General features: G+C 39.6%; 1 protein-coding gene across 4 annotated transcripts in view; it reads left to right on the plus strand.

Annotated features, from left to right (window-relative positions):
* SPOCK3 (SPARC (osteonectin), cwcv and kazal like domains proteoglycan 3) overlaps positions 1-14756 on the plus strand; it is a gene marked incomplete at both ends in the record, with an annotated part of 376097 nt that overhangs the window by 155946 nt on the left and 205395 nt on the right. For 3 of the 4 annotated variants that reach the window (XM_082618565.1, XM_082618566.1, XM_082618568.1), the window contains one exon: positions 6141-6255. The exons of the other annotated variant lie outside the window; for it this stretch is intronic. In XM_082618565.1, coding sequence (XP_082474691.1) covers positions 6141-6255 — 115 coding nt within the window. The remainder of the gene's footprint in view (positions 1-6140; positions 6256-14756) is intronic. 4 annotated transcript variants of the gene reach the window in all.

The following is a 14756-nucleotide window of genomic DNA, read 5'->3' on the forward strand; positions in this document are numbered from 1 at the left end:
CTTGCATTAAATTCTTTTTCATGTGCTGTATTTGTTCTGATAATTTCCTTCTCACTCTACATCATTTTTTGAGTTCTCATCCATCTTATCAAATAGATATAACATAAGAGGGTCATGGAACTTTTGAAAACTACCTAACGTGGGCTGTATTAGGTAAAGAAAACTGAAAGAAATAACTAACTATAACTATTAACAGTCTTCATTCAAAGTACAATTAGATTAGATTAACCATGATAGTTTTATATGTACTAGATAGTGTTTTATTTCAAAGTGGAAACACTCTTTTTTTAGAATGATGTCCTAGATTAACTATATCAACAATGAGTACATGACATGTACGTTCACAAGGCACAGTTGTAGGTGCAATGTCATTGTTTACCTGTTAGACAGAATTCTTTAATCGATATTTAAAAGTCATGTTAATAATTAAAAATCAAAATAGACTGAGGACTAGAAATAGCTCAAGACATTTTTAATGTCTACTAAGTTATTGTATGTTTTTCTTTTATGTTTTCCAACAAGAAATCATATGATTCCAAGGTATAATAGTTTTTTAATTAGTAGCAGTTTAAACTGTGACGGTATAATGAGAATGTCCCAGAAATCTGCATTTTCATACTGAACAAAGAATGCTTAACGTTTTATAGGGAATAAAATAATATAGTTTATCTTAATTTTTGATACTAAGAAATTAAGAGAAAATATAATTGAGCTAATCATTGCTTGTCAGAAAGTGTTTTGCTTAGACTGGAGGAAATGGGAGATTTGTGTTGCAAATACATGTGTTTAATGTCTTGACCATTTTATTGGATTGCCCAAAAAGTTCATTTGGGTTTTTCCGTAAGATCTTTTTGGCCAACCCAACATCATGCTATGTCTGTTATGGAATATTTTATCAATATATGTGTTCACATTCTTTATTTTAAACTTCATGTTTGTTTGAAATCTCAAATAAGAGTTTTACACAGATATACTTTGTATTTTTCTTTTTTAATAAATTTATTTTATTTATTTATTTTTGGCTGCGTTGGGTCTTTGTTGCGGTGCAGGGGCTTCTCATTGTGGTGGCTTCTCTTGTTGCGGAGCACGGGCTCCAAGTGCACGGGCTTCAGTAGTTGTGGCTCGTGGGCTGTAGAGTGCAGGCTCAGTAGTTGTGGTGCACAGGTTCAGTGGCTCCGCGGTATGTGGGATCTTCCCGGACCAGGGCTCAAACCTGCGTCCCCTGCACTGGCACGCGGATTCTTAACCATTGCGCCACCAGGGAAGCCCTATACTATTTTTTTTTTTTTTTTGGCGGTACGCGGGCCTCTGACTGTTGTGGCCTCTCCCGTTGCGGAGCACAGGCTACGGACGTGCAGGCTCAGCGGCCATGGCTCACGGGCCCAGCCGCTCCGTGGCATGTGGGATCTTCCCGGACCGGGGCACAAACCCGTGTCCCCTGCATCGGCAGGCGGACCCTCAACCACTGCGCCACCAGGGAAGCCCCCATACTTTGTATTTTTAAAGGAAGAAAATATGTATGTATCTATATCTGTCTATATACAATATATATACACATATATCTGTTTATATACATATTTTATTGGATTCATTGATTGTCAAAATGAACTCATTTGTTTAGGTTATTGACTAAATATGCCTAAGATTTAACATATTCATAAAACTACGTTCGATTCATACAGCACATATTAGCTCTAGTTTACCTATATTTGTCTACAAAAGACTGGCTCAAATCTACGTTTCATGTCCAGTGAAAAGCCCAGGGTCCTCCCACATACTTTTTAAGATTCCAAATGCACATTCTTCTTTTCACCCTGGCTTTATTCTTCTACATGCACTGGAATTTTATTTTCAGCTTGCTATGTTTCATGGATTGTTTCTCTCAAATTTGACCTGTACCCAAACGGGACACTCAGCCTTTTCCTTATCTATACCAACTCCCTCTCTGGCCTCCCTCCCATAATAAATCACAACAAAATATCACTAACCGTCACCAATAGAGATCACCAATAGCTGTATTATTTAAACTAGGGGAAAGGTGTCAACAACACAATGCCTATCAACTAGTGAATGGATAAATAAATGTAGAATAGCCATGCAATGGTAAACTAGAGAAAAGGTGTCAACAACACAATGCCTATCAACTAGTGAATGGATAAATAAATGTAGAATAGCCATGCAATGGAATATTATTTCAGCAACATAAAAGAATGAAGTAAGGATGCAGCTATAACATGGTTGGACCTGGAAAACATTGTTCTAAATGAAGGAAACCACTCAGAAAAGACCACATATTGTATGATTCCATTTGTATGAAATCTGTAGAGACAGAAAATCGATTAGCGAGTGCCCACTGTAGGTGGTTGTTATAGGTTGGGAGAATAAGGGTGATAACTAAAGGGTATGGCTGTTTTTTTGAGGTGATAATACTATTCTAAAATTGATTAATAGTTTTATAAATATGAATATACTGAAAAACCATTGAATTAATTTTTATTAAAATATAATTGACTTACAATATTATATTCATTTCAGGTGTACAACATAGTGCTTCAGTATTTCTGTACATTATAAAATGAGCACTTCAGTAAGTCTAGTTACCGTATGTCACTGTACAAAGTTATTACAATACTGTCGAGTCTATTCCCTATAAGGTTCCTTACATCCTGTGCCTTATTTACTTTGTAACCAGAGGTTTGTACCTCATTTCATGTTCTCCACTCATCCCCCCACACCCCCTCCCCTCTGGCAACCCCCAGCTTATTCTCTATATCTATAAGCCTATTTCTGATGTTTGTTCATTTGTTTTGTTTTTTTAGATTCCACGTATAAATGTAATCATGCAGTATTTGTCTTTCTCCATCTGACTTATTTCACTGAGCATAATAACCCTCCAGGTCCATCCATGTTGCTGCAGATGGCATTATTTCATTCTCTTTAATGGCTGAGTAATATTCCATTGTACATATGGACCACACCTTCTTTATCCATTCCTCTGTCAGTGGACACTTAGGTTGCTTCCATGTCTTGGCTATTGTAAATACTGCTGCAGTGAACACAGGGTGGCATAGATCTATTCAAATTTGTGTTTTTGTTTTCTTTGGATAAATACCCAGGAGTGGGATTGCTGGATCATACAGTAGTTCTATTTTTAGTTTTTTGAGAAACCTCCATACTGTTTTCCACAGTGGCTGCACCACTTTACATTCCCACCAACAGGACCCAAGGGTTCCCTTTTCTCCACATGCTCTACCAGTACTTGTTTTTTATTGTCTTTTTGATAACAGCCATCCTGACAGGGGTGAGGTGACATCTCCTTGTGGTTTTGATTTACGATTCCCTCATGATTATTGATGCTGAGCAACTTTTCACGTGCCTGTTGACATCTGTATGTCTTCTTTGGAAAATGTCTGTTCAGGTCTTCTGCCCAACTTTTAATTGGGTTGTTTGTTTTTTGATGCTGAGTTGAATGAGGACCCCTGGGCTGGGGAGCCCCATGAGGGGCTCAGATCCCTTGCTCCTTGGGGAGAACCTCTGCAATTTTGATTATCTTCCCGTTTGCAGGTTGCCAACACAGGGGTATGGGTCTTGACTATACTGCAGATTTTAAAATTTAAGGAGAGATGTACCATGTTCTTGGATTGGAAGAATCAACATTGTGAAAATGACTCTACTACCCAAAGCAATCTACAGATTCAATGCAATCCCTATCAAACTACCACTGGCATTTTTCACAGAACTAGAGCAAAAAATTTCACAATTTGTATGGAAACACAAAAGACCCCGAATAGCCAAAGCAATCTTGAGAACGAAAAATGGAGCTGGAGGAATCAGGCTCCCTGACTTCAGACTATACTACAAAGCTACAGTAATCAAGACAGTATGGTACTGGCACAAACACAGAAAGATAGATCAATGGAACAGGATAGAAAGCCCAGAGATAAACCCACGGACATATGGTCACCTTATCTTTGATAAAGGAGGCAGGAATGTACAGTGGAGAAAGGACAGTCTCTTCAATAAGTGGTGCTGGGAAAACTGGATAGGGACATGTAAAAGTATGAGATTAGATCACTCCCTAACACCATACACAAAAATAAGCTCAAAATGGATTAAAGACCTAAATGTAAGGCCAGACACTATCAAACTCTTAGAGGAAAACATAGGCAGAACACTCTATGACATAAATCACAGCAAGATCCTTTTTGACCCACCTCCTAGAGAAAAGGAAATAAAGACAAAAATAAACACATGGGACCTAATGAAACTTAAAAGCTTTTGCACAGCAAAGGAAACCATAAACAAGACCAAAAGACAACCCTCAGAATGGGAGAAGATATTTGCAAATGAAGCAACTGACAAAGGATTAATCTCCAAAATTTATAAGCAGCTCATGCAGCTCAATAACAAAAAAACAAACAACCCAATCCAAAAATGGGCAGAAGACCTAAATAGACATTTCTCCACAGAAGATATACAGACTGCCAACAAACACATGAAAGGATGCTCAACATCTTTACTCATTAGAGAAATGCAAATCAAAACTACAGTGAGATATCATCTCACACCAGTCAGAATGGCCATCATCAAAAAATCTACAAACAATAAATGCTGGAGAGGGTGTGGAAAAAAGGGAACACTCTTGCACTGCTGGTGGGAATGTGAATTGGTACAGCCACTATGGAGAACAGTATGGAGGTTCCTTAAAAAACTAAAATTAGAACTACCATATGACCCAGCAATCCCACTACTGGACATATACCCTGAGAAAACCATAATTCAAAAAGAGACATGTACCAAAATGTTCATAGCAGCCCTATTTACAATAGCCTGGAGATGGAAACAACCTAAGTGTCCATCATCGGATGAATGGGTAAAGAAGATGTGGCACATATATAAAATGGAATATTACTCAGCCATAAAAAGAAACGAAATTGAGCTATTTGTAATGAGGTGGATGGACCTAGAGTCTGTCATACAGAGCGAAGTAAGTCAGAAAGAGAAAGACAAATACTGTATGCTGACACATATATATGGAATTTAAGAAAAAAAATGTCATGAAGAACATAGGGGTAAGACAGGAATAAAGACACAGCCCTACTAGAGAATGGACTTGAGGATATGGGGAGGGGGAAGGGTAAGCTGTGACAAAGTGAAAGAGCGGCATGGACATATATACACTACCAAACGTAAGGTAGATAGCTAGTGGGAAGCAGCCGCATAGCACAGGGAGATCAGCTTGGTGCTTTGTGACCGCCTGGAGGGGTGGGATAGGGAGGGTGGGAGGGAGACACAAAAGGGAGGGGATATGGGAACATATGTATATGTATAACTGATTAAATTTGTTATAAAGCAAAAAATTAAAAAATTAAAAAAAAATTTAAAAGAATGTATCGTATAGTAAACCAAATCTTAACCAAATTTTAAACTTAAAAAGAATAAATCATATAGTATGTGAGTTACATTGCAGTAAAACTGATATTAAAAAAAAACAAACCACAGCAACAAATTACACAGTTTTGTGTTGGCAGCCACCAAGATAGAGGTTTTCCTCTGGAGATACAGTAGTTCAGATGTCAGGCACAAAAAGTTTAAACATGAAAATACATCTCATTTCCTACCATGATGCACTCAGGCAGCCCCACATACAGCTGTAGACTTTTCTTGGAGATCCCAAGACTCTAATGTCGACTGACACCCTTTTGGGTTTCAGCATTTTTTTCTACTTACCTGCATCTATCCAGGAAAAGCGGAAGTATAATTTATAATTCTTCACTGATACAAATATTGCAGCAACACACCCTACCTTCATTTCTCCACCTGGAATGCTTAGAAGGCAGTAGCAACTACAGAGAGTTTTGGTGGTAAAGTTTCTGTTTTGATCACACATAGTCTGATCACAGGGGTTTGTGCATTTCAGCTTCTGAACAGAATGGATGAGACTAAACTACAAATCTCTATTGACTCTGTTACATGAGTGGAAGCAAAAGTACCTCTTAATAGAGGAAGAACGTGAACAAAATTTACAGCTGAATGCTCTGTAAATTCCCTGATCAAATGGTGTTTGATGAGATTAGAACCTCCATTGTACAGAAACTTATTTTAATGTTTTCTGTGAATCTCTTTCTTTTTTTTTTTAGCTCTAGACCCAACTAAAGACCCGTGCTTAAGGCTGAAATGTAGTCGCCATGAAGTGTGCATTATTCAAGGTTCTCAGACCGCAGTCTGCGTTGGTCAGCGGAGGCTCACGCACAGGTAACCTCGTAAACTCAGTCCCACTGAGTGAATGGTTTTGTACCAGGAGTTACTGCAGAGTATAAATGTTTGGCAACGTGTGCTAAGCTTTTATCCAGAGTTTATTGAAACGGTTGCAAAACCTTGGCTAATACAATCATGATTCACTTGGGTTAAACATTGTTATTAGTCAGAATTACTCTAGATTATAGAATTCAGGCATATACTGTTAGAGAAAGAGGGTTTTGTGAAGATTGCGTTAGAGGGCTGTATCTGCATACTTGTACTTTTTTCAAGTTTAAGGAAAGTACAGTTTGGGTATCTTCTAAGTGTTTCTGCATATGCCAACCCAAAAGTCCTATATGCCTCAGTGGAGAGTTAGGAGCAAAGTTAATAGGAAAAAAAGTGAATGATTGATGTTTATTAAAAGAAAAGATGAAGAGTCACAAATAGAGGTCTGGGTCTTCAAGGAAGCACTGGTACTGCTGAAGCCCTGGGGTCTGTTCCCTGAAGGCTGACACAAAATCCCAAGAGGAGAAGAGAGTGTTTAAATATCTTACGTGAAGCTCAGCACTGCTTCTGTAGGGTAGGTTGCATGTGGAGAAGTGCTAGTAATTTAGAAACAGGATGTGGAGTTTGGTGCTGAGTCAGGATGGGAACACGGCACAACCCACAAGGTGCAATCACTGGGTAGCTGACTGAGGCGTCAGGGGTGCCCACTCCCTCTGTTACTCTAAAAGGAGTTCTCTGTACGGGAACACTCTCTTCTGTGACAGTGGCTGTGATTCATGTTTTGTTTTTACATCACATGAGCAAGAGAATTTCGCTGTTTCAGGGGTGTTCAGAGACAAATTGGTTTTTGGCTTTACTGGACTGACATCTAAATTGTGTTAGTCAAACACACCAGCCGACCGAGAATAAGAACATCAGAGGGTGATAACGTAAGTAGCAGTTCTAGGAAACAGCCAGCATTTAGGTTTCTTTGATGTTCCTCATTTACAGGAAAGCACTTACACATTAAGCCCCTTGTTCCGTGCTGAGTAGATTAGCGGGGGTCTTCGTTCCCTTTGCCCAGGTGGTGATGGCTGAACCCAAATACAGGGGCAGGTCAGTGTAGCCAAGATAGAGTTTTGGGAATGAGTTGACTTGGGACAAAGAATTGTGTCGTATCAGTAACTTCCTCGTGGAAGTAATAGAGGTCTGGGGAGAGAGAAGCACAGCAAGGGGCCGGGAAGTGTAGCAGCCTCCCACGTAAGAGCGTTTCCTGAAGTCAGCGCACTCCGGGCGCAGGGGAGTTACAGGGGGTGAAGCGTTTATCAGGTATTTACCCCCAGGCAATCATGACCTCTCTGTCAGTTTTATAGGAGGACACAAAACTTCGGGCCAGAAGTTTATTTTTCTCTGTATTTCCTTAGAATTCCACACAGTTTCTGAATTTCTTGGAATTCCTATTAATTAGCCATCAAACATTTAAAATATTAGTATGTAAACATACATGTAGGGGTGTGGGAGAGGCGATTTCTACTTGAGAAGTCAGGAGGAGGATGGTGTGGAAATGAATCCCTAAGTTGCAGAGAGTTCATCGCTTCATTTCATAGAAAAGCAAAGCTGTTTCATCGCACATTTCCGAGACCCCGGGAGGTTTCCGTGCACCCACATTTAACACCTTGGGAAAGGCTCTTCTGCTCTCTCACCCCAGCTCCCTGAACCTCAGGAGGAGAGCAAGTGAAGGCTTCCCAGTTAATAGCATGTCTGGGGCAGAGATGGTCTCCTGAGGACCGCTGACCAATGAGCTGGGAGATGCTGAAGTAACTGATGTCACAGAGCCAGGGAGCTTCAGAGCATCCACTCCTGTTTATTGACACCAGTGTCAGTGCTTTTTACCAATGTGCATCTCACTGCTTCTCTGACTTACTGTAAACAGACCTAACTACAGACAAAAAGAAACTTCCTTAACCTGGTAAAGACTCTCAGAGGCCAAGAGCTGAATTTGAGTGTAAGCAGGTGAAGCGTCCTGAATCAGGACCATGGCCAGCTCTGCCTGGGCCGCGTGAGGGCTGAGCTTTGAGGAGGTGGGCATCGGGGCGTTTTTGTAAATAGTGTTTAGTCCAGTTCTGTTTCTGATAGAGACTTAAAAAATTGCACTCAGTACACACTATATTCAATAAATAAAAAACTAGTTTCCGAAGAAATAAACTTAATATTTGACGTGCTTTGAGGATGTCAGCACATAGGGAATGTTTATACAGCACTTAGGGAAGGAGGGGTGCCGTGCAGTGTGATTAGTGACGTAAATAATCGACTAATATAAGTAACGTAGAGCTTACGTCGGGGGATTGTGTGTGTTTTGGGGGGTGAGGCATGGAAACAGAGAAAAGGGGCTTAATTAATCAATTTCGGCTATTTACATTGCTTAGGTTAGAAATTCCTACTGTTTTTTATTTATAGGAACAACTTATTGTTTCTTTCCTCGATCTCATGTAAGAGAAAAATGAATCCTTGCCTTACTTCAAAGAGTTCTTCCTAAGCTCCCCCCTGCCAACTAGATAGCACACACTTGTCCCTGTTACCTTAGTGCCCTGGACTTCTCATCCTGTGACACCCACCATGCTGGTGATGAATCATCTAACACCATCTCCTCAATTGACTGGATATTTCCTGAAAGTGGGTTTGTGTCTTATTCACCACTTTATACTCAGAACCTGGCATACTTACTGGCTCGTGTATATTTTTGTTGAAGAGTGTATTAAAATACCCGTTATTTATAGAACATTTAGAGGAAAAAATGAGTAGTTTGATCAGTTGGATTGGTTAGTCTAGATAACCTCAGTCTAAAAGTTGTTTTCTGTGCTTATTTGTTGAAGGTGGTCTGGGAAGGGTGTAGAAGTCAGTCAACAAATGTTTTAAAGTAAATGTATTGAATGATTGAAACAAATAAGTTATTGCCAGTAAAAAAGGGTGAGGAAGATACGAAATTGTGAGAGAGAGATTAGTCCATAACTGTTTGAAGAAACTGGTAGGTACTCGCCTTAGATTTGCAAGTACCTCAGATAATTGGTAAATATTTCCTTCCTTAGTGCTTTAAATAACATTAATTGTCTCCTGACCAGAGAAACAGCCTGCTTCCAAAGCTCACTCTGTGCTTCACGCTGGCTTTGCAGACGTAGAGCGTCGTGTAAACTTCCAAATTTGTCGTGTTTAACGTCATGTGTTTGGATGTTTGTCTCCTGATGGCTTTTTCTGTGAAGAATTGGTCTCAGACCAGCATGAAGCCTGTGTTCTTGTGCTGCTTTCTGTTACTCTTTTCATGTCCATCACTGTGAAACCAAATAGTTTTATGAACAGTGAGAAAGAACATGGACTGCAACACGCTTTCCACGATGACACCGTAGCCAGTGTGTAGGGGGTTTGACATGAAGTATGTGCTGGCTTCCCAGGTATGGCTCTGATCGCGTTTCACATTGTTACTCTGGGGAAAAGCTCCCAGTGTGCTGGTAGCTAAGGGTTTTGTTCCATAGTGTTTGTGTGTTGTGAGCAGAGCCCAGGGCTTTTGCTCCTTTGCTTTACAGGTGCCGGTAATTAGCACTATTTCTAGATCAGTGTTTTGGGCTTCAATCGATGCTGCTGGTATTTAAAGAAAAAAAAAGGTTTTGGCAAAATGAGCAAGGAGCAAGGTTGAAGAAGTTGTTATAGGACAGAACCCGCCCTGTTAATTTCTGCTTCATTTACACCAAAGGGTGAAAATAAAATCAATAAGGAAATGCTTTTGGCCTCCTAAGAAGGCATTAAATCAAAGAATGGTGAAGCTAGTTTAAAATGCTCCTTATCAAAAATAGATATCAAAAGAGAGTGAATCCTAAAGCTCCTCTATTTTAACTATATACTTTTGGAATTCATAATTTTAATGACCTTATTTAAAAGAAGATCGAATTTCTTTGGGTAATTATTAAATGCATGGCTGTGATATTTATATTTCCATTGCTATACTATTGAGATATTTATGATGGGAGGATTCAATCTCAAGGCGTAAGTTTAGCAGAGTCCCCAAAATATTTAAACTGAATTGAACTTACCGTAACTATTTTGAAGTAATGACCCTCTGTGGTACGTGAAGGCATTGATATTGTTCTTAGGGAGAGTGAAATCCAACATTTATTTCAAACTTAACGTGTGCAGAGCTCTTCACTAAGTGCCTTAAATTGATGTAGTTTTTACAACAACCCTAGTGCTTTATACCAAAGATTCTTGCGCCCATTATACAGAAACAAAAGCTGAAGCTCAGAGATTCTGGGTATTCTGCCTGAGATTACTTGTATAAACAGAGAGAGAGAGAGAGAGAGAAATAAGGCAGATTTAAGATTTGAAATCAAGTCTACCTTTTTTATATAAGCATTCCTTTTTTATAATAAATGGACTTTAATTGTGTTTTTGGACAGATGTTTATGTAACTCATGGAGTATCTCCCTGAATCTCTTTGGTTAGAATATAGACCATTTGCAACACCGTTTTTTAAATAGACTTTATTTTTCAGAGCAGTTTTCGGTTTACAGCAAAATTGGACAGAGGTTAGAGAATTTCCCACGTGACCCCTGCCCCACATGTGCACAGCTTCCCCAATGTCACCACCCTCATCAGATGGGACATTCGTTACAATTGTAAACCTACACTGACACGTCAGGGTCCCCCAAAGTCCACAGCTCATATTACTTTTTAATATTAATTGCATTTAAGAAACAGGTCATAATATTTGAATACTAGAGTGAATTAGTGTAATGTTGTTTGATTCCTCTTTTTAAGACACAGATAATAGTTAAACTTCATAGTGTTTCATTTATGTCTGGAACTTTTCTAAAGATATACATATTATATATAATATATATTTGTGTGTATATGTATGTGTATAGTTGCATACAGACACATGTATGCATAACTAATTTAATCTCACAACAGTGATGTGAGGTGAAGTGGGTTACAGTTATTACCTCATTTTATTCATGGAAAAAGCTGAGACACAGAATTTATAGAATTTGCTCAAGTGATAGATTTGGACATTGAACCTGGCCATTGAAGTTCCAGAATTTACTCTCTGAATTATTATGCTGTCTTTTGAAACATACTATTTAATATTGATAAAGCATTTATATAAATGAGGCATTCTTCTAAGCATTATGGAGATAACTCATTTTATCTTAAAACAATCCTACATTCCTTTATAAAAATCTCTGGCTAACGACCGCCTGATATATAGTTTCTCAGCATATTTTAATGCACATCCTTTCTTGCTGAAAATGTAGTTCTTTGGTTCTCCTTTTATTCTGATATCAGCCTCAAGAGCCACTTGGGAATTGCTTAGAAGAAGAAAATTGAACTCGTTAGACTGTCCGTTTACATCAGTCCACATGATTTGGTCAAGTTTTACTTTAGATGTTCCCCATCACACAAACAGAAAGCACATTTCTCAAATATAGAACTAAGTAACGTTGACAGTACTTTTTTTTTTTAATTTATTTATTTTTATTTTTGGCTGTGTTGGGTCTTCGTTTCTGTGCAAGGGCTTTCTCTAGTTGTGGCAAGCGGGGGCCACTCTTCATCGCGGTGTGCGGGCCTCTCACTATCACGGCCTCTCTTGTTGCGGAGCACAGGCTCCAGACGCGCAGGCTCAGTAGTTGTGGCTCACGGGCCTGGTTGCTCCGCGGCATGTGGGATCCTCCCAGACCAGGGCTCGAACCCGTGTCGCAGGCAGATTCTCAACCACTGTGCCACCAGGGAGGTCCGTTGACAGTACTTTTTAAGTGCACAGCACTCATATCATTACTGTGATATTATTTCCTCCTGTTGAAAGTCTGATATCCTCAGGTAGCCCCTTCTGACTTGACTGGGCAGCTTCCCAGCCCTTGGGACAGGGGGCAGCCCTGTCAGGCAGGAAACTCTCTGTAGGGATGTTTCAGAACACACGCCTGAGCCAGACTGCCTGCCTTCACGGTCTCGCCTCCTCTACTTGGCTCTGTGACCTTGGGCAGGTCACTTAACCTCTCTGTGTTTCAGTCTCTTCCTCTGTCAAGAAGGAATGAGAAAAATTGTACTTTCTGATGATGTTTGAAGGATTAATGAGTTAATATACAAAAACAATTAGAACAGTACCTGATCTAAAGTGGGCGGGCATAATATAAGGGTGAGCTGCTGCTACTTTTTCCTAAACATGTTGTGTATTTTGTAATCATAGACTTCCATTATGTCTGAGTTTTTCCCTAGTTAAATGTTCTGCCCATCTCTTCCCTTGTTTTTCTGGCATATTCTGCACTCTGCAGGAGCTTTTAGCGTTAATGGTTAATGGTGTGTAATTTGAAACCAGACTGGCTGGTTTTGAGGTCTGATAGAGGATGACTCTGAACACATTAAACTCCCCAAGACTGTTTTCCTGTTTGTGAGACAGACATGATGATTATGCGATCTATGTTTTTGTGAGAATTAAAGACATCATTTGTGTACAGCTCTTTTCACAGTGTAAGCACTCGGTAAACATTACCGATTGAGAAATCTTGATTCGGCTTTCTCCCACATGCCTCCCAGCCCAAGGAAGAATCAAACTCTCCTTTATGACTGGGTCCATAGCACATTAGAAACACTTGTAATCTCCCTGCATTAGAGTTGTTTGTGTTTGTATTTAGTAGGTAAAGGTTGAGTTGCTGTTGTATGTGAGAACATTGGCTGGCTTCCGTCGTGAGGGTGGGAGGTGAAGATTCCTTCCTACTTCGTGTAAAAGGACGTGCGTGATGTCGCTGTGGAGGATGGTGAGGATGAGGACGAGGTAGGATATGTGAGGGCGGTTGCTTAGAGGGCAGAGCCAGACGTCAGCGCTCCCGAGAGCTGTTAGGCGCTGTGACTTGGACAGCTTTGCTGCCTTCAAGGATTTTTCTGGTTCATGTCGTTTACTGCTGCCTGTTTCCCTGGACCTCCTGGACTGCTTGTCATAGTCACCTGTGATGGCCTCGGGCATGTCCTCTGTGTCCTTTCCGAGGGCTGGAAGCCCAGTGGGCAGCTCCAGGCATGGGGAACGGAAGGAGTTCGTTCATGCACAAGCCCTTTTCCCTGCCATCCGTTCTGGCTCCCTAACAGTCTCTTATACAAGGAAAAGAGTAAGAATTGGGGAAAAGTGCAATGAAGGAAGATTCAAATATTGCTCGATGAAGTACAGTTTGCAGAATAGACCAGAGAATAGCGAGGCCCTTGGAGAGAGGAAAAACTGGGTAATTCATGAAGAAGGTAAGTTTTAGGGATGTACTTTAGGTGGATCTTAGGATCTCCTAAACCCATGTCCTTTAGTGATGGGGATTAAGAGTCTCAGATTCAAAGTCCAATTACATTAATTAGATTTCTGAATTATAGGAAGAGAGAGAATTAATTACACAGGCTAAATAGCTGCTTTTTACATTAAACAAATATCCCATCCTTTTGTCTATAAGGAGGTTAAAACTATTATTTTTATTTTTCTAGATAGAAATCTATTTCTATATTGTCATAATTTACTATTTTGAAGGAACTGGAAAAAAAACATGACTATTTATTAGTTAAATGTAAAAAAGTAGAAAAATACTATACAAAAATGGTATAATTGACACCAACTTTAACATTTTCCTTGAACTCTTATGAAAACAACATGTGGGAAGGGAACCCCTTTAAAAGATAGAAAAGGGGGTACACAGTGCCCGCTCCCTCCCAAGAACCCTCAGTCCACTCCTGCTCTTCCAGAAACTTCCTACACACACAAATCCATACAAACACAATTATCTCCTAATGGGAGTGTTTTATGCATGTTGTTGTGCTTTGTTTTCCTCACTTAATATGTTTTTCACATTTGCAACTCAGCATATGCATCTTACTCCTTTGAATGGCCATAAAAATCCTTGACATGTATGCACCACAGTTTATTTACCCAATATCTCACTGATGGACATTAGGGTTAGTCCTAGCTGTTCCTCTTATACTTTTACTTACCACACTCTGTGGCGTGCATCTTTGTGTCCACATGTGCATATTTTGACCGTGAATTCCTAACAATTGAGTTGCTAAGTCAAAGGGAAAGTATATTTAAATCTTGACAGATGTTGCCAAACACCCCACAAAGAAATTGTATCGGTTTCTCTACTTCAAGCTGTATAATGCTGGTGCCTGTTCATCACACCCTTGCCAGTACAAAATACTGTTTAAATATTAGTAATTTAGAAGTTTCAATTGTTCTGATTTATTCTTGACTTTTAATTGGTTTATATAAAATCACATGATCCTATCAATAAATGCAAAAAAAGCATTTGACAAAATCCAACACCCATTCATAATAAAAACTTTCAGTAAACTAGTATTAGAGGTGAACTTTCTCTGCTTGATAAAAAATATCTACAAAAAACCGACAGCTAGCATCATATTCAATGGTGAGAAACTTGAAGTTTGCCCACTAAGATCAGTTACAAAGCAAGGCTCTCCCCTCTCACCATTCATTTTCAACATCATACGGTAAGTTCTAG

This window comes from Mesoplodon mirus (assembly GCF_964341445.2).
Source record: "Mesoplodon mirus genome assembly, chromosome: 1".
NCBI lineage: Eukaryota > Metazoa > Chordata > Mammalia > Artiodactyla > Ziphiidae > Mesoplodon > Mesoplodon mirus.